We start from the raw sequence: 27,312 nt of genomic DNA on the forward strand, positions 1-27,312 counted from the left end.
ATTTCAAATTTAAGTACATTTTGCAGATACTTGGTAAAGCTGGTCAATGCATGATTTCTATTTGTAATTGTATTTTGGTAAGTGTTTCTAAACTGTGGTATTGCTACTTTTACTTGAGTAAAGGATCTGAATACTTCTCCCCCAACTGCCCATTGGTTTACTAACATTCTCAGGAATATGTAGGGGTGGACAAAATAATAGGAACATCTGCCCAAGATGGCACTTATACATTCAGTGTTTTTACAGGTTATGACACCAACCCATTCAGCAGCGAATAAACCTTTTTAGAAACGGAATCAGAGCTGTTGGGAACATGGGAAGTACTGACTGTGTGAAAACCTAATAAGTTTTTTATTTATTAGATTTTTTTATTTGAAATGAAACTTAACATAGACCAGTGTTAAGCTTCAACAACACCGGTGCCATGAGGCAAGATGACCAAATTAACATCTTCTGTCAAGTTTCAAAACACTTGACGATCAATGTGATAAACTACCAGACTTTCCTAATTTCCCACTCAGGTAAACCATTTGGACTGTGTTTATTTTTAATTCAATAGCAGTAATAAGTCAGGCAAGACAGGGACAGAGTAGACATGTTCTCCAAATGCGTCACATCCATTTGTGAGTAATGATAACATCACCGCTGAACTTTTGATTATTAGATTAGATTTGGCCAAAGTGTGGTGTGATGTTATTCCCATACACTGTGTGTTTGTGTGTACATAGATATATGTGTGTACTGGTTTGTGTTTCCACTGTGTTAATGACATTTTGTAAGTTTCCTACACTTTTGCCAGTTTCACTCACTAGCACAAGGAAGTTATTTTTGTCTTTCTTATATTATTTTACATGCCCAGTGTTGGTAATTCAAATTCAATAGTGTATTGCTGTCACAACAAATTTGAACATACATTAGGTACTTAGTGAAACTGTTATGTTATGATTATGACTGATGATGATGAAATTGTCTGATTTTGCTCAAGAATTTGAAGAAATGACACTGCTTATTTAAAGATTTACTACGGTAACACAAAAGTATTTTCTCACGAAATGAAAGTTGACATAATTTTAACTCACTCTTCCACTTCCCTCACACAGCACACACACACGTAGAGGCACACAGCCAGAGTGACTCTTCAGTGTGATTCATCAGCATTACTGGCAGAACAGTAACTTTATTATAACAGATCTTATCTAGTCTGCCCTGCTCACCATTTGAAAGCTCCAGGTCTTTTTTAGTCTTTCTTCTTTGTCCAACCCGTGTCCAGAGGGCTTGTGGTGTTGCAAAGAGATAGAGAGGAACCAGCCAGATGGGTAACACACACACATACACACACACACACACAGACAGATTGTCTTGGAGATATGGGGTGCAGATGACTTTTGGATCAGCTTTCATACACTACACTGTGTCTCACCAGCCACACACATGCATACACATAAACAAAGAGCACTCAACACACACATAGCTTTTCTAACAGAAGCACATTCCGGATATTGACCTTCTGAAATTCCAATATCAGAATCTATCGGGCAGTCCTCAAACAGGTCTCAGAATTCCTCTCACGGAATGACCTCCTAGATCCATATCAGTCTGGTTTTAAGAGTGGCCACTCTACTGAAACGACTCTTCCGTCTGTAACAGAAGCCCTAAGGTCAACTAAAGCTGCAGCCCAATCCTTGGTTCTTATCCTGCTTGACCTATCAGCTGCCTTTGACACAGTCAACCACATGATCCCGCTATCCGCACTCTCAGCAATGGGCATTTTGGGCAAAGCACTCCTGTGGTTCGAATCCTACCTCTCGGGGCGTTCCTACAATGTTTTCTGGCAAGGACAATTATCTTCCTCCCACCATTCTACAGGGGTGCCCCAAGGCTCAGTGCTAGGGCCCCTTCTCTTCTCAGTTTACACCACCTCACTAGGGCTGATCATTCGCTTGCACGGCTTCTCTTACCACTGCTACGCAGACGATATACAACTCCATGCTTGTATATTGTTCCTCAAATGTAAGTCGGTTTGGATAAAAGCGTCTGCCAAATGAGTAAATGTAATATAATGTGTTGTCAGGACTTTTAGGTCTCAGGAATCTTTCTGGGTTTGAAGAACAGAGAGCTCCATTTCAGAAAGAGTGACACACTTCAATGAATGACCTCGATTCGCAACATATATAATAATTAGCACAAGAAAAAAATACATGTTCTGCAAGCACTGCTGGATAAAAGCAAATTCTGCATTTGAACCGATTCAGGCACAGTGCTTATCAGAGCAAAAATTGTGTGTCGCTGAATAAAAAGTTGTGATTTTCTGTCATTTGTTTGATGAATGAAAGAAGCCCTATGTCTAGCTTTTGTGATTCCATTTACAGTGCTCTGTTTTGGACAGAGATCTGTCTGACTGGGATACACATGTTGAATATAGATTCTCTGCTGTTACGGTAACATACTTACCAAGTGCCTGTTCCCCTTATATGTGGATAAAATTAAGCTCAGCTGTGACTTGAGGCAATGGGAACTATGTGGCAAGTCAGTTTGTTTGCATGTAGCACCATCTTGTGGCAATTGATAAAAGCTGTTGATGAACACTGGCTTCTAAGTTAATTATGATTCACTCTTAAAGGGAAATAACACAAATCCCAAGGCACTGGAACAACTTGCCTGAGGAAATTAGGCTGGCGGGGTCTGACTCTGCTTTTAAATCTATTTTAACAACTAATTTTTACCGGAAAGCATATCCCAATTTTTTTCTGTTTGTTCTCTGTTTTGATAAGTGCTATATAAAAAAGCTTATTATTTTTAGTAGTATTATTATAAGTTACACATTCAATAAATAAATAATCCTTTATGTCAATGAAAAGGTGATTAATTTAAATACAACGAACACATTTTAGTGGTTTAATTTTATTGGACAGAAAAGCCTCAGATGAAAAAAACATTTATGTTAAAGGTTAACTGATTTGTGCTCTCGAATTACACATATCCATAACTGTATACCATGAATGCAATCCAAAACAAAACAACATCAAAATGATGAGAATAACTTTGATTAGAAATCCCGCTGTCTGACAACTTTCATCATGCTATTTTGCACTGTATTCAGTGTCCAGTTCAGCATCCAGTTTTGCTGGAAAGGTGTTGAAAGTACAAGGAGAAATGTAATGGATGTGATAACCTAATGATACTGTAAGTTTACAGGTTACTAACGCATACACAAATACTGTTCATCCATCACTGTCTGGCTAGGATCTTCCACTAGGACACAGGAATACGCAGACGCTGACAATGTTGTTGGTCATTGTTTCTTTACATAAATACTTATATATTTCACTTACTTGTATGAACATTATAGTTCTATGCTCTTTGTATGTGTACACATACTCTAAAGCTGAATCTGACACTCACGACACCTGCCTGGCTCTCTGTATTTTTATTGGCAAACTATGACTATGACTATGTCTTAGTACTTTATTAATACGCTATTATTATTAAGAACAATTTTTGGGTTGCCATATTTTAAAAAACTGCTTCGGCAGGTGTTTTCCTCCAGCAGGGCAGACAGTTAACATAATATTTATTTACTGACCTGAAAGTAAATATTCCAGTTATTCGAGTTATATTCCAGAAATTCGATTGATTAAATATTTTAAAGACATTTACATTTTTATTCTTAGTCATTAATTGATTAATTTATTTATTTGTTACATTACATTAAGTCACTTTTTGGAGAGTGAGGTCACTGTTGTGACATTAACCATGTGGTGTGTGGTACTATGTGGCCATATCTGGATTGCAGTCTTCCCTTTCTGCGCCTCGCTCCTGTCCCACTATAGGTACATTAAATCGTCTACAATTCAGAGATTTCATTTAACTTTCATTCATATCTAAATATAAAACCACAGAAGACAAATCTGCTGCATTTTATTTTCACAGTTATCTTGTGTAACACGTTGAAATGTGTTAAAGTCTCTTATCTTTCTATTTCTTTAGCTCTGTCAGTTGAGTTGACAGAGTTAAGCGCTGTGTGTATAAGCATGGGGATGCACTGACTGACAGTAACTAAATGGTGTTCTGAGACAGGAAGGGGCTGTTACCTCACAGAGACAACAATGAAGTGAATCGCCTGCATTTCCTTGTCTGTCAGCATGCCTAGGCTTGTTTTCCTCTAAATCATGCTCTAATTCTTTGCAGTCTGGTGGGCAGATGCTCCAATGTGGATTTTGCCAGTAAAACTGTACTTGCAAAACCGTGCATAACCAGTATATGTACTTTCGGTCTTATACAGCAGTGGTCCAGCAGGTGAGTGGAGCACCTCTCCTTACCCTAGTGCCCATGCCAGGGAAAAGAGAAGATAAACTGGTCGTGTAGCAGCTTGGCAGACACGTGCCAACAAAAACAGCTGCCACACCAGCCCTGCACCTCTCTCAGTACAGCCCAAACCACACAGCTATGCAGCAAACAGTCTTGGTTTGAAGGGAGGTGAACCAAGAGCTGTGCTCCAGGCTGGAAGATTTCCCCAGCTGTGACAGAGCAGGGGGACTTGCCACTTTACTCAGAGCATATGTTGAATTTGGCTTGGAGGCCCACAGCCCTCTGGTCCTCAGACTGAACAGGGATATCGGCCTGGCACAGCTCTGCACCTGGGTGAGGTGGCAGAGTCAGCCATGGTGACAGAGGTCCTGGACTCTATATGTGCTGCTGTGAAAGAGGATGTGGTCTCCCAGGGAGGCTGTCAAGAGTCTTCTCTCTACTGCCTCTGTTACGATTGTCAGCCATCAGCAGACACTCATGCTGCTGTCCACTTTGCACAGACACACAAAGAGGCTGGTCCACCGGCTGAAAGCTAGTCAAATTGGTGATTTACAGCAGTCCCTGTTGCACCCACTTCTTTATTTTGGGTTTCACTTTGACACATTTCACACTTGTTAGGGCTCTGTGCTGTAGGCCTCTTAAGGGAAATATTTTAATGTTTTTCTCTCTTTAAGGGCCACCCTGTAATTTGATTCTTTACACTAATAGGTTTAGAATGAACTCCTGGTTGCTATGGAGGAACACCTACCAGGTGTGGTTTATTTTCTCCAACTGGGCTTCGGTAAACCTATCTGGATAAATTGCATTCTTCATGCCTTGTCTGATTTTAGTCACAGGGCTGTTTGGTGACAGAAATGTGTGGATGGGAGCAACATTTTTAAGCTAATCCTGTTGTTCCTTGCTATGTGTGTCAGGGAGGCTGGGAAAAGTGTGATCCAGAGCTAATCAGCACCGTCATGGAGTACTATCTGCAAATGAGGTGCAGCTCTGAGCCAATCTCCCGAGGCCGCGGTTTATTATTATGCCACGCTGAGAGGCACACAAACCTCCAGGAGGTGAGGCATGTTTATAATATTGTAATACTGTATATAATTCAAAAGACTATGATATGGAATGAGCAGAGTGTAAAGCATTGAAATAATTGAGGGGTACTCCTATCAATATTTTTACTAAACTGAACAGTCCTTGACCTTAAAATTGTTCATTTTCCCACTCCAAAAGTTCGGATTACAGGTATCAATACCATAGTATACTCCATTACTAGCAAAACAGCATGACATAAAAATAGTCTGTTCTAATTAACCTCTACTTTGCTTCTCAGTGACCCAGACAGATGTTTAAGAAGCTGGAGAGCATTTGGTCAATGAGATTATGCTGTATACCTAAGGCTGATTGATTACTGCGAGAGAAGAGAGGGAGGGAGACAGCTGGTCTCACTGTCAATTTATCAGGTATTTCTGTATTTCCTGTCTGAGAAGGATTTAGAAAGGATACTCTCCTAGTTAAACTGAATCTCAGCTAGGGTCAGTCGTGTCCTTTGCTGCTTGCTGCTTATACAAACAAACTTGCTGCTTAAACAATCAAACACCAACAAAGAAATTCTACCTTGGCAAAGATTTTAACATTTTTGTGGACATTGACGGAAATGTGACCTCAATGTTAATACCTCTATCTCAAAAAGTGACTTGGTGCCTGGATGACAAAATATGTCCTGCCTCTGTCTCAGTGGGATCACACTTACAGAAGGTAAGACCCACCGTGCTGTGGCGGGTGTAGTTAGGTTTTCTATCCAAAGATACAAAAATATAAATATTAGATTGACACACCAATCATTTACATTTTTTACCTTGAAAGTGAACAAACCCTGGCCTGTTTAAAGTAGCATGTGAGCTGCATGACATTTGCAAGTTTCATATTTGTTATACTGTACTTTTTCAAAGAGCTCCACTATAAGAAACATAAAAGTCATTAACAACATATTTCCAAGGAAAAGCTGGCTGTCAGTAAAATGCCCAACAAGATCTTTGCTCCTTTTCTCTTCCAGATCCCTTACTTTGAATTTGACAAGCTGAGAACTTAGGTCCAGTATCTTCACAACAAGAACATTCCCGCCATCTTCAAGTTCAGTTACTGATCTTACTCCTCAAGCATGCAAAAGTCTTACTCTTAAAGTGTAATACTGCCCTAGATGTCGTATAACAGTCTTGCAAATTGTCACACAAATGCAATACAGTACATTCTGGTCTAGTAACCTGTGGGTCCATTTTGAATCATTGCCACAGTTTCCATGTTTCTCATTAACTTGCCATTCAAACCAATCAACTGATGAAGTTTTTAAGTGTCAACAACAAAACATAGGATAAGTTGGAATCTCTTTTATTAATACCCCAAACATTTGATAATGTGTTAATAAAACTGAAACATCATTTATAAAATGTTTATGGAGGAATCTTTGAGGAAGGAGGCTGCAAGACTAGGAAGAAGAGACGTGAATAAAACAGTTGGGATGGATGAGGGAAAAGGATGGGCGGCACTGGGCAGGAGACAGGAGAGCTACAGGTTGTGTGTCAGGGCAAAGTGAACATGGAAAAGAGGGAAGCTGACAGACAATAAATTGGATTTTAATGAAAACAGTAGAGGGAGACTTGGTTAGACTTGTGTTTCCTTTCTGTTTTTCAAATGTTCTCTCTCCTCCTCAGCTATGGCTTTGGACGTCCTCCTGGTTCTAAAGCAACACACAACATGTTAACTAGTTAGTGTAACATTGTAAATATAGAAGGTAACACTGCCAGATGTATTGTTAGTGTGTGTGCATTCAGTGTGGGTCTGTGTTCACCTGGTATAAACAGGTGGCAACATAACAGTGCGGGGGTGCACTGTGAGGACAAGCTCTCCTCTGACAGCTTCCATCATTAGGTTCTGGAGGGTGTTCAGCAAAACATCTTCACTCATGTCAGCAGGCGCATGTTCAGTGTGCAGCGTGTTCTGTGTTTGGGGCCTGTTTCCCAAACATCCTGCAGTCCCCTCACTGTCCATTGTGTTGTGCTGTTCTGTCTTTCCGGCCGTTGTCTTGCTCAACAAAACCGGAGGTTGGGGTGTAGGGTGAGAAGATGTGGGACAGGGAGGTGGAGGGAGAGAGGATGGAGATGAGGAGCAGTGATAGGGACTAGTTTCTTGAAGCCGGTAGGTGATGGGCTTGGATGCCAAAGTAATCAGAGACTGGGTGAAGACTGGCTCATCAAGTATGTCCCTGGAAAGGGAGAGAGACTCATAAATACACACAGATGATAAATATACCTTTCTTGCTACAGTGCTCTTAGCCTAACTCTATATCCAACCAAAAGCTAATCCTGAAATTCCATCCAATACCAAGCAAGAACGTACACTCCAGTGGGTAGGTCAAGGTGGATGTGTGGATGTAAGTCTTTACTGCATGTCTCTGGGTGTCTGTGAAAGTGTTACCTGAGCAGAGTGGTGAGTATGTGCATGGTGATGTCTCTCTCAGGGCCATGTGTCGGTGAAGGCAGCCTAGCAGGGAGGGGTGTGCTTGAAGAAGTGGTTTCAAGTTGCTGAGGCTTGACTGACTGGAGGCATCTTAGGAAGACAGCACAGATGCAAAACGTTTCTGCTACTACATAAAAAAATGGAGATCAGGCTCTTCTGGAAGGTTAATAGAAGTCACAACTTATTTCCTAAATCTTAAATAAGTTTTTGTATGAACATACTGTATATATAAAGGACATTCGTATATAAAAAGTGTGCTAAGTGTGTTACCTATAGTGCTTATTAAACTGGTCTGGGAGGTATGTGAGGTAATCCTGAAGCCCATGGGAGTGTGCTGTAACCCGCAGATGCAGAAGAGCAGGTTGTGGGGGTTCAGGGCGCCTCCATACTCTTGCTGTTTCTCGCTGCGCCCGCTGCTCAGCTCTTGTCAGCTTGGCACATATTGTGCCCACTGTTTCACAACTACTACTGGCACAGATAGGAGGAAGAGTCTGGAGGGGAGAGAAAGAGCAACATAAAAAGGGGCAGTCAAAATGAAACACTATGGTACGCAAATTGGATTGCTGTTTTCAGTTTATATATGTCAGATGTATCGGTCCCTAATAAAATAAACCATAAATAAATCATATTTACAGAAATAATAGGACCACCTTGTATTTCCTGAGTGGTGGCCCTTTTCTTACTGGAGCTGCTAGAGGTACCTGTAACAAGGCAAAGGGGGAATATAGTGAAGAAGACTGTGGCATCACAGGCATAAAATATGACTTTGAATTTGAGGAAGGACCTTATCTATTAGAACTCCTTGGCACTCTGTAAGATTTTTGTCTGTGATGGTGAATTCAACTTGCTGTCTCTCTTTCTCTTCCTCCCAACGCTGTAAAGCATCATGATATCGAGTCAGTGTAGCTTGCTGAATAACCTGGAGAGGAAAGGAGAGATGCACATCATCCATAATTTGCAGCAAACTAAATTTTAACTTTAAACAATGGCATGCCAAGCCAGGAGTAAAATGTTATTGAATATTGGAAACTAGGACCCTTGTGCCACTTTATGCAGCTTTAAATCTACACTAGCAGTGCACTGGTACCTGGCAGACAATGTCTAGCTGATAAACAGTAGGATAGTCAGTAGAAGTGAAGGTAAGGACACAAAGGGCACTCTCCTGTGGATGCAGACTTCCTCCTTCTGGATGGATCTGCACCACCTGACAAAACACAAAACATACAAAGACACATGTAAACTACGTCAGCAGTGATATTACACTTGTGCCTCAAATTCGGGATTAATGTGTCACGTGGCACACTGAACAACCAAAGAAGAAAAATATGTGAGAATCTGCTGTCTATGACAGGCAGTTCGAGGCAAAGAGCGAGGATCTGCTTGTTTGTTCCTCAAAATGGTGAAATTTACACACATTCATAAAATGTTATTCCCAGGCACATCTTCCAGTACCTGGTGAATGCTCTGCTGGAGCAGACCCCATGTATAGTGGACAGTGTCTGTGGGGGACACATTGGTCAGGAAGAAGATTCTTGAAGATCGTGAGCACACAGGTATGTCGCCTAGAGAGAGTGTGTCCTCAGACAGGAATATCACCTGCACACACACACATATACACACACTGAGATCAATACATACAGTCTCAAATGTCAAAGACAGAAAGACAATGCGACTTATAAGGAGCAGACCACTGGTATTCAGCAGAATAAATTCAAATTGAAATATGATTTGAAAAGAACAAGTACTGCTCTCACCTGTCCCGGGAAGGGAAGCCTCTGCACACAGGGTTGAGGTGCCTCATTATCACTGCAGTTAAATGGGTTTGTGGAGCCCAGTGTAGGAGAATTATACCCACATCCCTCAAACCTCACCAGAGTGGAGTCCCCATCCTGAACGTGGATTGGAATATCCATCTGGTGATACACAAAAAAAAGAACATAAACACTATGGTATGTTCCATTATTCTAAATAAATTTATGAATGAAACTTCATGTAACTGTTTATCTGTGTATCTCAGTATACCAACTTCTGTTGTTGTTTTAATAACATGAGTTTCCGTCCCAGCTTGATTTCTAAATTGTTCTGATTATAATGCTACATTGAAGAGAAACATGATGCCTACACTAAAAGCTGTCTAAACCAGTTGTAGCTAAGGTTTGAGGGGAAAGTGGTAAGAGGGCAGCAGAGATCAGACAGAGTATAGTTCAATCCTTACATGGTACATCTTAGCTTCCAATGGAGAGAAGATCCACTCCAGCATGGCTGTCTTCCCAGGTAGGACCTCTCCCTTTGGATTGAGGCAGCACAGCACTGGATGGTTAAAGTTGTCCACCTGTAGCTGTGACAATGCAGAAGTGTCCACCTCATAACGGACTGGCACTGCACCGCCATTGTGTAGTTCATACACCTGCAGGAAAAACAAAGACATACAAATCCGGGTTTTGTCTAGCCTTTTAGAGACACTTTGGCTGTAACGTTAACAATTGAAAGCTGGAAACAAATTTATTGATAAAATCTCCCAGATTTTCCATAATAATTGGTTTATTCCACTAGATCAGTATGATCTTTCTAAAATTTGCTCCAAAAGTAAGCCCCAATACTGTAATTATCACTTTATCTTTGAATGAAAACAATAAAAATATTTTTTATTTCAGATTTTAGTGGTCAATTGCTGCTTAGTGGATAACATATACTATGTTGATGTTTCGGTTGGACACCGTAAATAGACCTCACTTAATAGGCTTTATTAAACACACACCTGCCTTGGAGGAGTACAGTCCCCAATAGTTACAGAAGTGAAGACATGCCGCTTGGAGGGAAAGTGGAGATATGGTCTGTCTGTCTCCACAGTCACCCCCTGAAAGTTCAGCTGCACACAGAACCACAACACAAGCACACAATTTAACATAGAATATCTAACAAATATAAAGAGTTCACCATATTTAGTAATTTATTCGGCTACTGAATTTATCCAACCCTACATCAAATAAAACAGACAAATCTAGAATAGCACTACTGAAGAATAAAATAACTGTGAATTATAGCAAATAAACTATCGTACTTTGAACTCTGGTTTTACCGGTATAGTCAAGCAAATTTTGTTTTTGTGTTGTGACTTGAAAAAATATGAGCCTTGTCTAAATGTATATGGAGTTCTGCTCTCACCAAGATCTCTCTGCCATAAGAAAGTTTGAACACAACAGGAAACCGATCTGTTCCAGCAAAGTCATGGCTGTGGACGAGGACAAAGTTTAGATTTCTTTGGGATTAAGTTATTAGTGTAATCTGATGACTAGAAGACAAGATAATTTGTATACATTTACTTTCAGGGCCAGAATAATTTTAGTTAATTAAGTTAATTAAATAAAATTTTAGGCCACTCTCATCTGTGCCAACACCAGCTAATTCTTGCTGTTTCCTTTGCAATAATCTCTGACCTGTAGCTGAATTGTACTGCCCTCTGCTGGCCAGGGAGTAAAGTTCCAGAACGTGGAGAAACGCTGAACAGACGGTTGTCCTGAACCTGTGAAGATATTTATGCTTTGTGTCTAACGTTTTTAAAAGGATCAAAAAGGTAAAATTTTGAATTATATAAGTCAATTTCAATTCCAATGCCTGACCTTCATCTGGTACAGCTCATTGCTGCTGAACTCTCCTGTCTCGGCCCAGTATTCCAACTCAATCTGTTGATCCTCTGGAAACAAGAAGGCCCTAACAGTGAAGAGAAGGCCAAAAATCAGTAGAGCTCTACTTCACAGTCCATAGAAGTGTATGCTAAATGCAGTTATCTTTGACCTGAACCGACTTTATTTGCCACAGTCTGCTGTTCACTCACCAGTCTACAGAGATGGAGCCAGGGTTGTGAAACATCAACACAAAAGTCGAGGGGTCTGAATTCAAAGGAGCTGCACCAAAGCTGAAATCCAACACAGCGTTGGTAAAGATGGAAGGACAAGAGTGAAGACTAGAAACAGGAAGAGAGGACAAGATATCTATTAAAAAGGTTGTAAGGATTGTAAAAATCAAACAAAAACTGGATGAAACCTAAGACCTTCACAACCCTCATTAAATAATCTATCGTGGTCTTTTATCGTTTTTGTTGTTGTTTAAATGAGAATAGTAATCGAGTATAGTTCTGCCCCTAACCTGTGCTTGGTAGGGGTTCTATAAGTGAGTTCTGCAGGGGAGGGGTTGGAGAGCAGGTGCTCGTTGAGGCTGTCCAATGACAAGAGTTTCCACAGATGCACCTTGCTGAGTCTGTCCACACTGCCACTACTGCATACATCAATCACCTGTAGGGTGGGAAACACGCCCTTAGCCCGCACTTCACACACTGCTTGAGGAGGGGATGACACAAAGCCTGCGAAGAGAGACAGACAGATATAGAGAGGGAGATAGCAGGAAGTATCAAGCAATAAAAACATCAAAATATATTAGTGTGTGTGTGTCTGTGTGTTTTCTATCTACCACTAGCATTTAGTGTCTGGTAGCTGATGGTCCATATGTACTGGGCTCGTTTATGTGGTCTGACAGTGGATCGAAGCAGCATTGTGGAGTGTGAGGCAATGGTTCCCCTCTCACAGTCCAGCCGTAGGGCTAAAAGGGCCAAACGGGACATATTTAGTCCACAACTGTATATCTGTCTCAATCTTGGTCTTTTTGTTAGACCTACAGACCAGACAGGGAGGAGTCTTCATTCATGTTACTGACAACTGATAGATATCATGCACATACTGTACATAAAACGGCCACAAAAGAGAATACCAATTGGCACTGTCTCTGGGTCATAAATAGGCCCCTCATCCGGAAGTGTCTGCTGTACAGAGAGACAAAATGAGATGGGACAGGGGCTGTTGTTCACAAGAGGAACCTGAATTGACCGATAGCTTCCAACCAGAGTCTCTCCCACATCCAGAACCGCTTTCTCTGCCTAGGGAAGAAACAAACATGCACACACTGCTTGGTTTGATTCACTTCAAGAGTAATTCATGCCCCAAAAGCTGAATATGACACTCATTTGAATGTTGACATACAGTTCCAGTGCATGCACACAACGGCAGTCCCACCTCTATGAAGCCTTTAGAGCCCATTCCCACCACTTCAAGGGTAAGGTGTGACTTGTTACACCCAGGTGTCTGGATCGGCCAGAAAGACAGAGTGGGATTGAGTGTGTATGTTTTCTCTGCCAGTGGGCTGAAATACCATATCTGGACCTGTAAAGTCAACCAGTCAAGAACAATAGTAAGAAAAAACAGGTAAATAAAATCTGTTGCTAAGAATCTTTTAATTAATTCTACAGTCTCTGCTTGCATAAACGTATCATTTGTTCAGTCTCTCACTGAGCTCTCATTAGGATGCAGTTCACCAGCATCTGGTTCAACAAAGATAAGCTCCTGGTCTGGCTCTGGAATGCTCCATTGGAACCTATCATAAAGGACAATCACAGAAAGCCAGCTGCAGACAAGATTAATGATGTTGGGATAAGTCCAGACTACACACAGCACACTGACAAATGTCAGAAATCCAGCACTGGAAAATGCCTACCAACCGTAGAGGTAGTCGGCTGAGGTTCCTGATGTAGTGGGAGCGCTGTGTCCGTGAGCCCAGCGCTGTTGGCTGGAAATATAAACTGTCTCCTTCCAGAGACACATGCAGCTTTTCCACCACATTGACAACTGTCACTTCCTAAAGGACACAAATAAAGATGCACTGATTGACACCTGCAAGAACAATGTGACTTGTTTCCTCTGCGTTCCTGTGTGATATTACCTTTGTGTGCTGAGATTCATTGAGCTGAAGGTGTAATCTGAACCCCTGCTTGGGACTGTGTTCTGTGGGAGTTGTTCTGAGGGTGAGGATTTGATGATTCCCAGGCTGGATTAAACCACAGCTCGGCACTACAGACACAGATTCTGGCATGGCAGGGTTTGAGATGTGGTCCAGACAGAAAGTGAGGGGCAGGTCTCCACAATTTTGAAGGAGCACTGTCCGATAGGAAAGAACACTAAGGGCTGGGAATTCCTAAAAAGAACAAAGTTTTCTTGTTGAAAATTTTCTGTCTTAGTGTATAGCAGTGTTACAATTTCCTTTATACTGTTCATAAAGGAAAATTTTACTTTGACAAGGCCTTCATATTTTTTCTAAGGGAAAATGATACATCAGCTTAAATACCATTTTAATGTTATGCTGTTTACTGAAGGAATGGCACAGACAGATATAGATAAAGGACAGAGTCAGAAAGACAGATATACTGTAGCATTTGTGTTCTCTCTCCTCCTTGTGTCTCACCACTCGAGGGGGCTTCAGGGTGCAGCAAGGGATGAAGTGCTCTTTGCCTGGCTGGAAGGAGTGTCCTACGACTCTAACAGTCACACACCAGGGTGGACACAGCAGTCGCTCCTCTATATGATTGTCCTGCAGCATCCAGAGAAGTATGAGAATAAAGGAGACAAACAACTCAAAAATAAGTCCATTCAAAGGACTTATTTTTGAGTTGTTTGTTCAAAAAGAAACGCACCATCGTTTGATGAGATGGAATTTTTACTGCAGATTATCCATCAACTTTACCTTGTAGTATGCAAAACACTCAAGCTGCGCTCCGTGCAGAGTATTGAGCTGCTTGGGGTCATAGGTCACCCTGAATGAGGTAGACTTCAGTGGAGCCAGGTCACATGATGAAGGAGAGACAGAAAACGGAGAATCTTGCGCAGCAGTCCACACCAGGCTGGAGCAGAATCACACGCAACAAAACCACCACAACCAAACAGAATGAGCAAGAAAACAACAAAACAGATATTCTAGTCAAGTTATAGAGATAAAAACTTGTAGTTTATGTAGTGCCATAGTGAGAAGTCAAGCAGGTAGTACTTGCACCTGAGTTTCCCCTTGGTATGGTTGGTGATGGACACAGCCTGAGAGGAAGAGGATGAAGTAGACAAAGAAGAGGATATTTTGTGATTAAACAGTAGCTCACTGGGCACCACAGTTACATGTGGAGATGATACAGAAGAAATGGAAGAGACTGGATCCATGCACCCCAAGCAGGACTGGTAATATTCCTCCATGGAAGTTCTCGACACAACACCAGCACTGTCCGATCTCTTTTGTGCCTGCTAGAAAATGAAACAGAGAAAGATTTGGGGAGACAATAATAAACCTAAACTGTGCCCTTTGCTAGTGACATTTGGTAGTCTTTTGCACTTTACCTCCTCCGGGGGACAGATCACTCCCTCTTGGTCATTATGATTTTGCTTCATGTCACTGACAATGTCCTGTCCACGGTACCAGTGGAGCTCGTACAAAACCAAGTGTTCAGGTTTCAGTGTGGCGGGTTTTTGGAGCTCTGAGTGACAGGTACCAATCAGGTCAAGCATCATGGGTTCCTACAGGGACATTAGGTAGTTAGATAGAATGAACAGTATTGATGATGTTTGTGTATGTGTGCTGTAAGTGTGTATGCATCTGCATATTGGCTCCTACCCTGTGCAGTATGAGACATGCCACTCTTCTGTGATGTGCAATAGGCTGTGTGGGCCTATACACCACCTTCAGTGTGGCACGGCTATGTGGGTGTACAGTGCCACTTGCTGGCTGGATTGTGAACACACTGTGGCCACTACAGTCAAGATCCCATTGGTAGACAGCCAAAACGGGCGAAGAATTAACCAGTTCCACTGTCTGTACAACTGCTGCTCCTTCCTCAACACAGCCAAAGTCCACCACAGAGGAGGACATGGAAACTTTGGGACCTAGTTACAAAAATTTATATTTATCAATAATTACATGTATCTAATTCTAGATTCTGAGTTAAGGAAGTTGAACAATATGCTAGTGGAGTACGCATTTATACAAAACAATACATTTATAGATTGTGTATGTATCTCACCCACCTAGGCAGTTTCCAGTGAGTTTGAGCAGAGTTTTGTTGAGCGCCCCTCTACATTTTAGAGATAAGTACTCGACAGAGACAGTATCCACCACAGCAGGAGTATAGGTAACTGTAGCCCGTAGTGATCCACCAGGCCTCACCTTTCCACTAGTCACATCACAGCTGAACTCTGACCCCAACAAATGCACGTTACTGGACAATCGTGAAAGAGAGACAGACGCAGTTACCTGGAGGAGAGGGGCGAAAAGAGAGATGAGAGGGAGGGCCGTTGAGAGTGTACATCTCCAGTTGTCTTTGTCCACTACTCACAGGGGAGGGGTTGTAGATGTCAAAAGATTTCTGTAAGCTTTGGCCAATTGCCACAGAGCCAAAGTGCAGCACTGGACCACATTGTTCTTTTTCATCCTTGGTATTTGGATTTCTCAGCTGAAGACATGGGTACTTGGCTGAAAAGGACAGCAGAGGCAAGACAAGAGGCATTTCAGAGAGTGCTTGATCAATATATCAAAAGTGAAAATGTGATTAAAACAAATATGGAACATGCATCTCAAACTAACATTGCTTTATACAGTCAGACCAAAGATCATTTGAGTAAAATCAATGGCTTATAGAACTATTGATCTATTCATTTTATCTTGTCCTTTCTCAGCTGCTAATTGCATTACCTAGTCCCTGCAGAAGCACAGTACAACAGCTCTCTGTTTTGTCCCCTTCTTCTCCAAACCTGCAGTTGGCCTGTTGCTGATACACCACCGCCTCTTGTGGCCGGAAGACCACAGTGATGTCACACTCCTGGCCCGGCATCAACAGGCCTTGCTCAGGGCTTAGCTGGAACGGTGCGGCACACTCCCACTGGAAGCATGTCTGGAGTTTACTGGAAGAAGAAGAGTATGAAAGAGTCAACAGATTGTTTTGTTTATCTGCAAAGCACACTTTCCTCATTTACTCCCGGGTTATTCATCCCTCTTACATTCCTGCATTAGTCTAAAACACACTCATATGTACCTGACATTTCTGAGCATGAAAGTAGCACATGAGGAGTGCTGAACAGCACAGAGTGGCAGCAGCACAGAGTCAGGGACCTCCAGGGCATGACAGGGAATGGTGGCACGGAGACATACCTGGAAACTGCCATCTTTACCTTGAAACTCAATGCTGTCATCATACTCACACTGTCCCATGAAGTCAGAAAGACACACAAACACAGATAAAAGACATGTGATAGGTATCTCTTGCTAGTATATATGTAAATTAAGTGTTTCATCTTTTTACAGCTATATATGCATCTTGTGGTGTTGTGTCGTTTTGTTCACAGAGCATTCTCTCCTCAACAAAGAAAAACACAATACATTCAAAATACTGATGCGATCTATTAAAGTCTGCAATTCTGTATCAGTGTGTGATGTGTTACCCTTTGGAGTGGTCTAAAGGTGATTGGCATTGAGTAGGAAGTCCCTGGGCTGAGAACAATTATCTGGGGGATCAAGGTGGTGAAAAACTTGGACTCTGGAGGCCTGTAAGGAGACAAAGATAGGATATGTTGGAGTCTGTGGAAACTCATCAAATTTATATTGCATTGCTTGAAAGTAAACAATAGCACATAACTGTTGTGTGTGTTTGTGTAAATGTGTGTTTGTAAAACCTGATGTGTAGCTTCTGCAACTTGCTATGAGTATTCTTTAACACTAATGTCTTGGTGAACTCTCCTTGCAGGTCCCAGTCTTCCCAGACCAGCTCTCGCTTCATTTCCAACCCTAAGAAGCAGTTTCTTTGGCTGGATACTTGTCGCAGGCGCTTTCCACCCCGATGCTTCTGGCGAATCCCTGGATCCTGCTAGGTGTTGCAGAAGGTAAGAGTTTTGGAAAAAGACTTGGATAGATGACTTTTCAACAAACTGAAAACGATGTATTTGGCCATTAAAAATTTAACATTTAGTATGTTGTGTTTATTTTAGAGCTTAAATAACTATACTGATAGCACTGAGTTGTGTAATTTAGACTCTTATTACATTTGTGAGACAGACCACTAAGACAGGAATGGAGTCAGTCATAAATCAGTATGTTTTTTGCACCTGTCATTATGTCAGGACAGCTGATAATGAATACACATATGAGATCAATTTTATTTCAATGCGGTGTTGACCAGTAGACACCAGCTCATGTGTAACTGTTTTAGGACATATGAAGTAAACTTATGTTAACTGTGAAAAATGTCATTAAGGACTTGTATGGTGCATCCTCTCTGCCATCGTCCCTTCAGTAGAAGCCCACATAATTGTTGTAGGTACTATATTAAATAGGCAGAGAGAAATGACAGCTTTATAATGACTTACAGATGTAGCCATAGACTGCTGCGGCTCATGAAGCATTTAGCTTAATTATGGAGGAATATAAACTGATCACATTTAATCTATTTTAGTGAAAGTGAAATGTCAGTTACAAAGTAAAATCCACACTTTATTAAAGATGCCAAGATGATTCTAGTCAACTTTAGTTAACTTACTTTGATATCCTTCCCAGCGGTGGAGGATTTCCATGGTGCACCTGAACCCAAGGTGTCAGAGCCCCGAACCTCAGCTAACATGGCTGTAGAAAGAGAGCAGACATTTAACGTTAGACATTTTTGAAATATAAATTACTTTTTTTGTGGCGGCCTAAGGATTTGTTATTTCACAGAGTTGGCACATATATTCAAGTCTCACTTGAACTAAAAAAAATAGCTAGCTAACGTTAATCCACGTTAACAGTTACATCTATGAGCACGTTTAGACAAATTAAGACGATAACACAGGCCGTAGAAAGCTGACAGCTGTTAAGCAAACATACTTACGTTATTGCTAAACTAAGCGTAATCAGTACCTTTCAAACGGCAAAAAAATAAAGCTTGCAAACTACTGCTATTTATTCCATTTGAGTTATGAAAACACCAACCAACAACAGGCACTGGGGTGGGTTTGAGAAGTTTGTCGGGCACGGCGTCACCCTGGCAACAAGTACCTGTTTGCATCGCCCTAGTAATTACGGCAGCCGAGGAGGCAGTTCGCGAACTGGTTGTATTTATAAATACAGGGAGTGTTTACATTCAGGACACAATATATTATGAGTTGTAGTTATTAAGGAGTTGTGATCATCCCCAAACCAGGAAGCAACTCAGGTTCCTTCTTCTTGTCTGAACTATCCCTGTAATTATACGTCGCATTCGCTGATATTCAGTCTCTCTCTCTCTCTGTACATACAGGTGTGACACCAAAATGTGTATCCTATCAGATTCTATGACCCAAATGGCAAGTTTAGCGCCAGAGGCTTTGTTGACGATGAGAAGCAAGTGGAGTTTGGTTGGGTTTAGGCAACAAAAGTACTTGGTTGGGTTTAGGCACCAAAAGTACTTGGTTATGGTTAGGAAAACATCGTCGTTTGGGTGAAGTCACATAATCTGATAGGTCACAGATTTTGGTGTTACACCGGACCCAAAACACACGAATTGACTTTTTTTTCCGCAACCTATTCCTCAAAACAAAACCACACACAAAAAGACACTAGTGTTGCTTTTAATGTGAAATATATTAAATTATATAGTGTTAAATTATATTGACAACATTTAAACAAGCTTAAAATGAGAACAGTTTACAAAATACAGAGAAAATGCCACATTAACAGTTCATTTCAAATACCACATGCATCCATTTTTTTGTACTTGTGTGGTTTTCAGTAAATATGACATGCAGTTTCAAGAAGATAACACAAAGGAAAGCTGAATATTGTAGGCCTACACCAAAAATTCAACACCAAATTGTCAAAAATAACCAACAATAGCCATAACTTCATTTGCCTTGCCACAAGTAATTCCCTTCAACTGAGTGAATATGAATACATTTTGTGTAAAGTCTTCATAAAAGTATGAACTTTTTAGTGGAATATTGGTCCAGTATTTGTAACAGACCGGGATACACAAATAACAATCTAACACTGACACTCTTTACAACCTGAGTCTACAAGTTAATTTTTCTCTCTCTCTTTTTCCATGAAAGTGCTATTACCCCCCTCCCCTTTCATACAGTTTGAGTACATGTACATTCATACATAAATTAATGTATTACAGATGACAGGAAAGGAACATAGGCTTTCAATTTGTTTGTACTGTTTAACTAGCAAGTAAATCATGCACAGATATTACCACAATATGTCAAAATTACAGTATTTGTTGATTCTGAAGTCATAACTTCTGGTTTACTGACTATTAAACCACTAGATGTCCAGGTATATAAAGATGGCATTTTCCTGGTTCGATGTAATCAGTTTTGATATTCAGCCCTATGTGCAGATGTTGACATACCCTTTTGCTAAGTTGGGTGCTCCAGATACAGATACGGCACTATGGGTTGGGCTGTGAAAAATGAATGATCCTCTTTATGCTAGCATATTTGTGCACCTGATTGCATTGTGTATTGTCTTCTCAAGAGTAATAAACGTACAATAAAAACATGCAGAACTTTATTACTATGGGAAAACCCCACTCCTTGTTATTGGGCCTCCCTCCTCCAGCTCCTCCTCTGAGTAAGAGCCATAGTTCCCTGTTTCTCCTCCAGCATGCCTCATGAAGCCAGGGCCAAAAGAACTTGCCCTCAGCACCTCTATCTCCTCTTTTTCATCCTCGTCCTCCCCTTCTATCTCCTCTTCCTCCTCAAGGCTGGAGCTGTGTGAATCAGTCTGAGGCTTGGCGCTGTGTATATCCATGTCAGTTCTGTCTGTGTCAGTCACTGGGGAGGTCAGGTTTGCTTGTTCCTTGGCTTTACGACTTCTCTTCCACTTCATACGTCTGTTTTGGAACCAGATCTTAACCTAGTGAAATATAACAGGAATCATGACAGTTAAACAGTGTAAACATATTTGGTTGTGTTGGGTTCAAGTAAAAAAATCTTCTCTTAAATATTTTGTTGCTGGGGAGGTGAAGCATGTAAAAAAAGAGGCACAACACGATTTCCGTGTCTTAAATAAAGATGGCAGTAAACAAACTTACACTTATAGCACATTGGGAGAGCACTTTTGTGAGCAGGAATTTAACTGAACAGGAATTTAACTCAGCTCATAACTAGCCTTCTTTAGGTCTTACAAAACACAAACAGTTTGTGGCCATGCAAAATGTCACATTACAGCATCATATAGCAGTACCACTGTTGCTCAATCAAAAATAATTCTTATTGGTTACAATGACAATCACTACAATGTTGCATATCATTCAATTATCATAAAGTCAAATGGTACAAATCCCATCAAATACTGTTTTTTCAACTGCCTCCTTAAGGAAAATGAGTGAGGATGAAGCTAGATATGTACTGCAATAAATGTTAAACTATCACCTAGTAAACAATTTAATGTTACCACCTTTCCACTTGTTTGCACCCATGCTGTTGACTGCCAGTTTTATAGCGGCATAGTTGAACTAAATTAGAATTTTTTGTCAATATTTATTTTAACCTAGAAACAATAAGCCTTCATTTTAGGCGTTGCTTAGGTTAAGTTAAGTTTTAGCTTGAAAGAAAAGCCAGATGGTGTTTTAAAATAATAATATAATGTAATAGATGAAAAATGCCTTTTTTTTCAAGTAATTAATATTAGCTGGTAGAACCGAGCAAGTTTACTGTTCACTCATATTCATAACTCACCTTTTACAAACCATAGAGGTAATTCAGTAACATAAGTGTGCCAATATTGGCTGAAATAAGTGATGTCACTGTTGTCTTGTCAGTTCAGTATAGATAGTCAAGATTAAAACAATGCTCATCAGGAGTTAACTGTTTTGTAATGATGGTAATGAGGTAACGGCTTATTTTTGTTTGTTATTTTAGCAAATAGTGGGCTTCCAGAGAAATCCCTGACCCAGGCCTCTAAAAGGCAAAAGCATCAATTCAATAAGTTACTATAGTACTTTGCAGCATGAAGCTGTAGATAACTTGACAGAGACTAGGAAGGACAGGGATGATGGCAATATACACTCACTGAAATAATGTACCATTTGATACAATAATAAAACACAGCACATCCTACACACTCTGATTCTCTCACCTGAGTCTCAGTCAGCATGAGAGTGGTGGCCACCTCAAAGCGTTTAGGCCTGGACAGGTACTTGTTGAGTTTGAACTGGTTTTCTAGTTGCAGTAGCTGCTGGCTGGTGAAAGCTGTCCTGGGTCTCCGACACTTCCCAAACAAACCTGCCTGGGCTATGGCTGAGAGGGGAAAACAGACACAAACAGTAGCAGAGAGTATGGTTATTCTGTGCATTTGTCTTTGTTTCAATTTGATCACTTTTATCTATTTCTGTGCCTCCATGTTATTTTGAAGAATGGGCCTACAAGAAAGGACAGATCCAAAATATTCCAGTTTGGTTTCCCTGTCATTGTTTGGATTCCACGGGCCTGCCTGTATCTTCTGTATCCTCTGTCCGTTAACATTTATTGCCGTGACGTTGTGGTGAGAGGATATTGCTTTGGAGGGATAATAAACCATCAGGAGGACCATTACCTTAATGAAAACACTGTAAATGTTATCAATTGATTAAGGAGTAGCCTAGGTCTGTTTCAGGTGTTACCTTTACCGTAAATGTTGGGTTATTTTTATGAGAGGAACTGTCCTTCAGACAGCATCTCAATGCCACAGTCCTTTCAAACCCAAACCATCACACATGTGTTTGAAGGCTCTAAAAAACATAAACACAAATGTGCTGTAGGGCCATTGGCATACTTTAAATAAGAATTTAAAGTAAAGGGAGACAAATGTGTCAATCTGTTTTTAGCATAGTATTAAACAAATTGTTGTTGTTGTTGTTGTTGTTGTTGTTGTTATCACTTTAAAGCTGAGCAAACTATGACCTTTAAGATATCAAAGATTTTAATGGAATTCTTTAAACTTTATCCACAAACTCAGAGTGCATAAACATAATTGAATCTTTGCATCTCTGAAGCCCCTAAAATCACCCGGGTTTACCTGTTCGCAACAAGATTGTAAAAAAAAATAATAAATCACCATTTAAGGTAGTCTAAATATACGACTTTAAGGGCTCCAAACCATCTTAAATTGCAGGAAAGTGTATAACAGGAGACAGGGAGATTCGCTCACCACCATATTCTCCGACTCTGGGTATCATCATCCCGGCTCTGATCCAGGGCTCCAGCGGGTGCGTCGCGGCCACGGTGGCCCCCTTCAGCTGCTCCGGGTATGGTTGGACCAGTTGCGTGAAGCCGGGGTATATGAAGGCGTGGTGTTGGCCTCCGAGAGCCGCCAGAGGATACATGGAGCCCGGGTGCATTCCGAGGAGACCGCCTTGGTGCAGAGCAGTGAATGCTGACTGGGACAAGTTGAAGAGCTGGGATTTGGATAGGACTCCTGGCTGGGCTGAAGAGAAGTTTGTTGTGTTTGGATGAGGGGAGGGCGTCTCTGAACCGCGGTTTGACACCGGACTGCCGTCGGGGCTCCTGCTGTAATACAACCCCGGCGACGCACCGTCGCTGTCAGTCCTCTGTTCCACGTCGTGCGCCAGTAGCGCATCAATGCGAAAGTTTTTAGATTTCTCCATGGTGGTAGTCATTCTGTCCCACAACGTTTCCAGTTATCAGATGGTGTTAATTTGTTTATTTAAAAAAAACTCCTGTTTTACTTAATAACTTAAGAAGTAACTCCCTCTGATGAACTTTAAATTGGTCTCTAATTTCTAAACATACTACAGAAACTGCTATATTGTCACTCCTCTCCCCTTATGAAATGTCTTCTTTCTGACCTACTCCACTTAAGCGCTGTGCACAAAAACCACTTCACTCACTCCAGGAGTGAGCTGAAGAATTACTGGCACCCAACAGCGCCGTAAAGTTTGCTCCGTTGTGATTGGCCAGAGCCCTGGAGCTCGAGGGCAGGCTATACGTTTTATTCTAAGGGGTTAATTATAGGCAATGGCGCATCAGCTGAATATGTGGAATTCTAGAAAAATAAGAAATACTACTCAGTTCAGCAAAATTATAAACATACTTCTATAGTAGGAGGTTATGAGCAACATTTTCTGTTTAAGTTCCTTTTTTCGTAAGCTTTCAGAATCCTATTAATATAGAAAAATACTGTGTTTTCTTTATTTCTTTCTCTCTTTCTTTCTTTCTTTCTTTCTTTTCTTCAGTTTGTCTGTTATCTGTCTGACAGTCCTCAAATGTCATCCCTGACTCAGGTGTGACTGACTTGTAATCTTCTCACACACTTTTGCGCACACACACACTTGAAAACTATATTGCCTTAATTACTATATTCTCACTTAGAGAGATGACGAAATTTATCATTTTACAACTAACTCTTCATTAAACTTTATCACCTGTTAAGGTTGACAGAAACTCTTATCAGTGGTTGCTGCTATGATTATCGGTCATCACCACACTATGGAGAAGATAAAGGGGCAGTAAACTGACAGAAAGCAAACTAATTTTCTCTCCCTGCAGACCAGAGCCACACACAGACAAAGCATGGACAGGTGGCACAAAATCCTGTAGTATTTGTCTGGGGTTTATTCTGTCACTAAACACATTATAATATGCAATCCCTCTTACAAACAGTAGTCAAATATGCACATATAGTAGCATATACGATGAAACTGCTTCTCATATGTTGATTGCAACAGTACATTTTATATGTTACTGTAAGCAAAGCTCTTCTCTAAAGCCAACTTTACATAAGACATCTTTGTCTGATTCCTACATGTCCTGGAAAGATACCTCATTGTAAAGCCTTTGTCGGACCTATTCAGTTTTGCTTAAAATGTACAAATTGATCTACGTACTTCTACCACAGTTAAACCAGTGGTGATATCCTGCCGGTTTGTACAGGCCTGATAAGAGACAGTCAGAGGCCTGGGAAAACAAACTGCTCTCAATTCAAAGACAAACACACCAACACCTGCTAACCTACCCAGCACATAAACTAAATGGCCTACGGATTCATGTGTGTGTGCAGGCATGTGTGTGTAAATGTGCATGTGACCATCAAGGCAAATGAATATATGAGTATAATTATATGTTATTAAGATTCATCAGAATGTTATAGTTCTCTGAGTGGCAGAATAAAAATTAAATTAATTTGTTACTGTTATAGCATAATTGCAGGATGAACAGCCATTGTAGACCAGACTTTACTGCAATAAACTCATAAAGCCTCTTTCCTCATTCGACTCAAACAGACATACACAATCATGGAGAGGCTTTGATGTTCTCTGCTTAAAGGTTACTAATTTAGCAAGTTCTATCATCAATCATTGCTAAGAATCACCATAGACCACAGGTAGACGGTAGGATCAAGAGCAAAGTTATATAGTAGAAATGGTTGCAGAAAGGGGTCACAGTGGATACTTTGCAAATACACATTTCTTCTTTGTCAATCTGGTAATGTTATCATGCTGCTTCTGATATAACCAATTGGTTGAATGTGTGAGAATGTGAAATGTGAGGAAATGCATAGTAATCTGCTTTATTCCACCAAGTCCACAAAGTAACGTATATCCACACGAAGCACAATTTGTATCTCTTCTCTTTTTTTTCCTCTTTAAAGCAAATTGAAGTGTTTAAATTAAAGGGTATCAAATTCTACATGACATTATTATGTCAAAATAGGTCACAGTAATGTGTGAAGCAACTGAGGTTGTAAAAGCCAGCTGTAAAATAATTAATACCCTGTGATTCGTTCTACATTAGATAAGGGAGAGAACGGGTATATATCACCATTTAATAAAGTCTGTACAACATATCTTGATGGTGATATCCGACCAAGATTCTGTAGATATAAAAGAATCATTGGAAATTTCACACCACTGAGAGATAATATGTTTGGTAATATAATGGAATTGTGATTTATGGTCATCAGATTGCCATGTTAATAACTCTTAACAAAAGAGGCTTTGTGTTCCTATAACACAAAGCTTGTATCTTATTCACAAACAGATAGGTTAGCAGTCATGACTTGATACTTTGTACAGTAATATCAATTCAAGTGAATGAGGTCAACTCATGTATGTCTTGTCTGATTAAAATGGAAACATTGTTCATCAATGGCATCCCTTCATCTACAGCAGCATTTATTAAACCAGATGTCAGGAGTCAGGGCCTACAGTAAACTGGACTGCAAGTCTCTTTCATTTAAGTCTTTCAGTGTCAGAAATGTTTGTTGTAGATTTATAGGGTATAATTTCTTTTATTTATAACCAACATAAATCCGAAAGCAGATACAACACTCTTAATCTTCATGGGTTTCAAGGGGGAAATGCAGTATCTACAAACTTCATACATCTTCATACATCGATTTACATTAAGTTTAATACATTTATTGTGTGTTAATTATTTGTGATTTAAAACTAGCTTAAATCTGATCACATGAAATCCACTAGAGTCAAAAGTCAAGATGACAGTTGCTGTTGGCTCTGCTAGGCTAGTTACGTTAGCTTTAGGAAGAATTTAGCTAGGTTTTCTATTCTCCATCTTTATTTTATTTAGCTACTCACTTGGTTTACTTAGGATGACAAATATATTGGTATATCAAATAACAGCTGGGGAAAATCTAATGGAGCTTCAGGTAAGGCCAGCTGTGGCTATCTCCTCAGCTAGCGTTCACATTTACTCCATATTTATATGTTTCCACATTTATATATGTCAACTGTATGTTTGTCTACGTGTAGCACCTTATCACCTAAGCAAATTCCTTGTATGTGTAAAACACTACTAGGCAATACAGCTCCTTCTGACTTGATATTGCTTTGTTTCTCTGTCTAGTTTTCTTTGTGACAGTTACTGCAGCCTTGGCACCCATATAAGGTTTAAATGCAGGATGAAAGAAGGCCTACAGGTTGTATTTCTTTTTTTCTTCTTTCTTTCTTTTTTTCTTTCAGTCTCTCTTACTTGTGTTTTAGATGGGAGTATTTTCTAATAGCCACTTTTATGTTACAGCCACCTGACACACAGGCAGGAAAGCAGACACACACATATTTGAATGCGTAGCCACTCACACACACACACACACATACACGCATATAGACAAGAGCAAAAAATGCAGACCACAGAGTCAAATTAGACAAGAGCGAGTCTGGGAGACACAGAACTCAGGCCATAGCTCCTCTCTACCCTTAGCTGTAAAAGAACCATTCATGTTGCCTCTATTCATACACAAATGTAAAAGAGGTTAACCCAGTGGGCGATTCTGTCAGACCTCTATAGTTAAGAGGCAAAAAAGGTTACGCCATTCTTGCATGGTGCACAGTTATAGAGGAGAGGTAGAGCCAGAGCCTAAATCTGAACTGACTTAATTCAGTGATTTGATTACAATAGTTTGTTTTGACGAACCATATGAATTCCAGTGGCCAAAAAAACAAAGTTGCCATCACATTTGTAGAAGTTTTTTTCTGTTTTTTATTTTTTGTGCAAAACAACACAACATCAATAACAATAGTGGTGACTTCTCAAAAATAAAATGAAAAAATCTTTTATGTTTTTTCACACTTTGTCTAGGCCATGAAAAAGGCATAATGCAATCGTATTATAGGTGCAAGGTAAAAGCTAAATTAATTAGTCATATTATAACAGGGTTGTAACATGAGATGCA

The 27,312-nt window shown here is 40.4% G+C and overlaps 2 protein-coding genes and 1 long non-coding RNA gene across 5 annotated transcripts; 1 reads left to right on the forward strand and 2 right to left on the reverse strand.

The window, feature by feature from the left end:
* Positions 1-5,987: 5,987 nt before the first annotated feature.
* Positions 5,988-6,559, forward strand: LOC119903886. The gene is made up of 2 exons (XR_005444627.1): positions 5,988-6,054; positions 6,353-6,559. It is a non-coding gene; the product is annotated as an uncharacterized LOC119903886 (long non-coding RNA).
* Positions 6,560-6,668: 109 nt separating this feature from the next.
* cfap65 (cilia and flagella associated protein 65) lies at positions 6,669-18,677 on the reverse strand. 3 transcript variants are annotated; one of them, XM_038720159.1, is made up of 35 exons: positions 18,631-18,677; positions 18,203-18,285; positions 17,343-17,533; positions 17,112-17,214; positions 16,706-16,872; positions 16,366-16,574; positions 16,010-16,146; positions 15,702-15,927; positions 15,292-15,560; positions 15,018-15,194; positions 14,686-14,924; positions 14,380-14,536; positions 14,101-14,226; positions 13,582-13,833; positions 13,361-13,497; positions 13,152-13,236; positions 12,879-13,025; positions 12,577-12,742; positions 12,280-12,408; positions 11,959-12,172; positions 11,648-11,776; positions 11,433-11,523; positions 11,250-11,335; positions 10,978-11,044; positions 10,571-10,681; positions 10,028-10,219; positions 9,567-9,725; positions 9,265-9,408; positions 8,900-9,016; positions 8,597-8,731; positions 8,463-8,513; positions 8,083-8,303; positions 7,771-7,902; positions 7,145-7,558; positions 6,669-7,033 (listed from the first exon to the last, which is right to left on the reverse strand). In XM_038720159.1, exons 2-35 carry the CDS (start codon positions 18,281-18,283, stop codon positions 6,958-6,960), a joined length of 5,337 nt encoding a protein of 1,778 aa, XP_038576087.1. In that variant the 5' UTR covers positions 18,284-18,285; positions 18,631-18,677; the 3' UTR covers positions 6,669-6,957. The 3 variants fall into 3 exon arrangements, with proteins under 3 accessions (XP_038576087.1, XP_038576088.1, XP_038576086.1); XM_038720160.1 differs by lacking the exon at positions 18,631-18,677 and adding an exon at positions 18,530-18,620 and having other exon boundaries at positions 14,686-14,921; XM_038720158.1 differs by lacking the exon at positions 18,631-18,677 and adding an exon at positions 18,530-18,620.
* A 552-nt stretch (positions 18,678-19,229) lies between these two features.
* On the reverse strand, positions 19,230-23,488 carry LOC119904553 (motor neuron and pancreas homeobox protein 1-like). The gene is made up of 3 exons (XM_038721330.1): positions 22,813-23,488; positions 21,763-21,923; positions 19,230-20,538 (listed from the first exon to the last, which is right to left on the reverse strand). Exons 1-3 carry the CDS (start codon positions 23,279-23,281, stop codon positions 20,197-20,199), a joined length of 972 nt encoding a protein of 323 aa, XP_038577258.1. The 5' UTR covers positions 23,282-23,488; the 3' UTR covers positions 19,230-20,196.
* Between the last annotated feature and the right edge of the window lie 3,824 nt (positions 23,489-27,312).

The sequence above is a fragment of the Micropterus salmoides genome, unplaced genomic scaffold (genome assembly GCF_014851395.1).
Source record: "Micropterus salmoides isolate LMB-PRFRI ecotype aquatic unplaced genomic scaffold, ASM1485139v1 Ms_hic_scaffold_15, whole genome shotgun sequence".
NCBI lineage: Eukaryota > Metazoa > Chordata > Actinopteri > Centrarchiformes > Centrarchidae > Micropterus > Micropterus salmoides.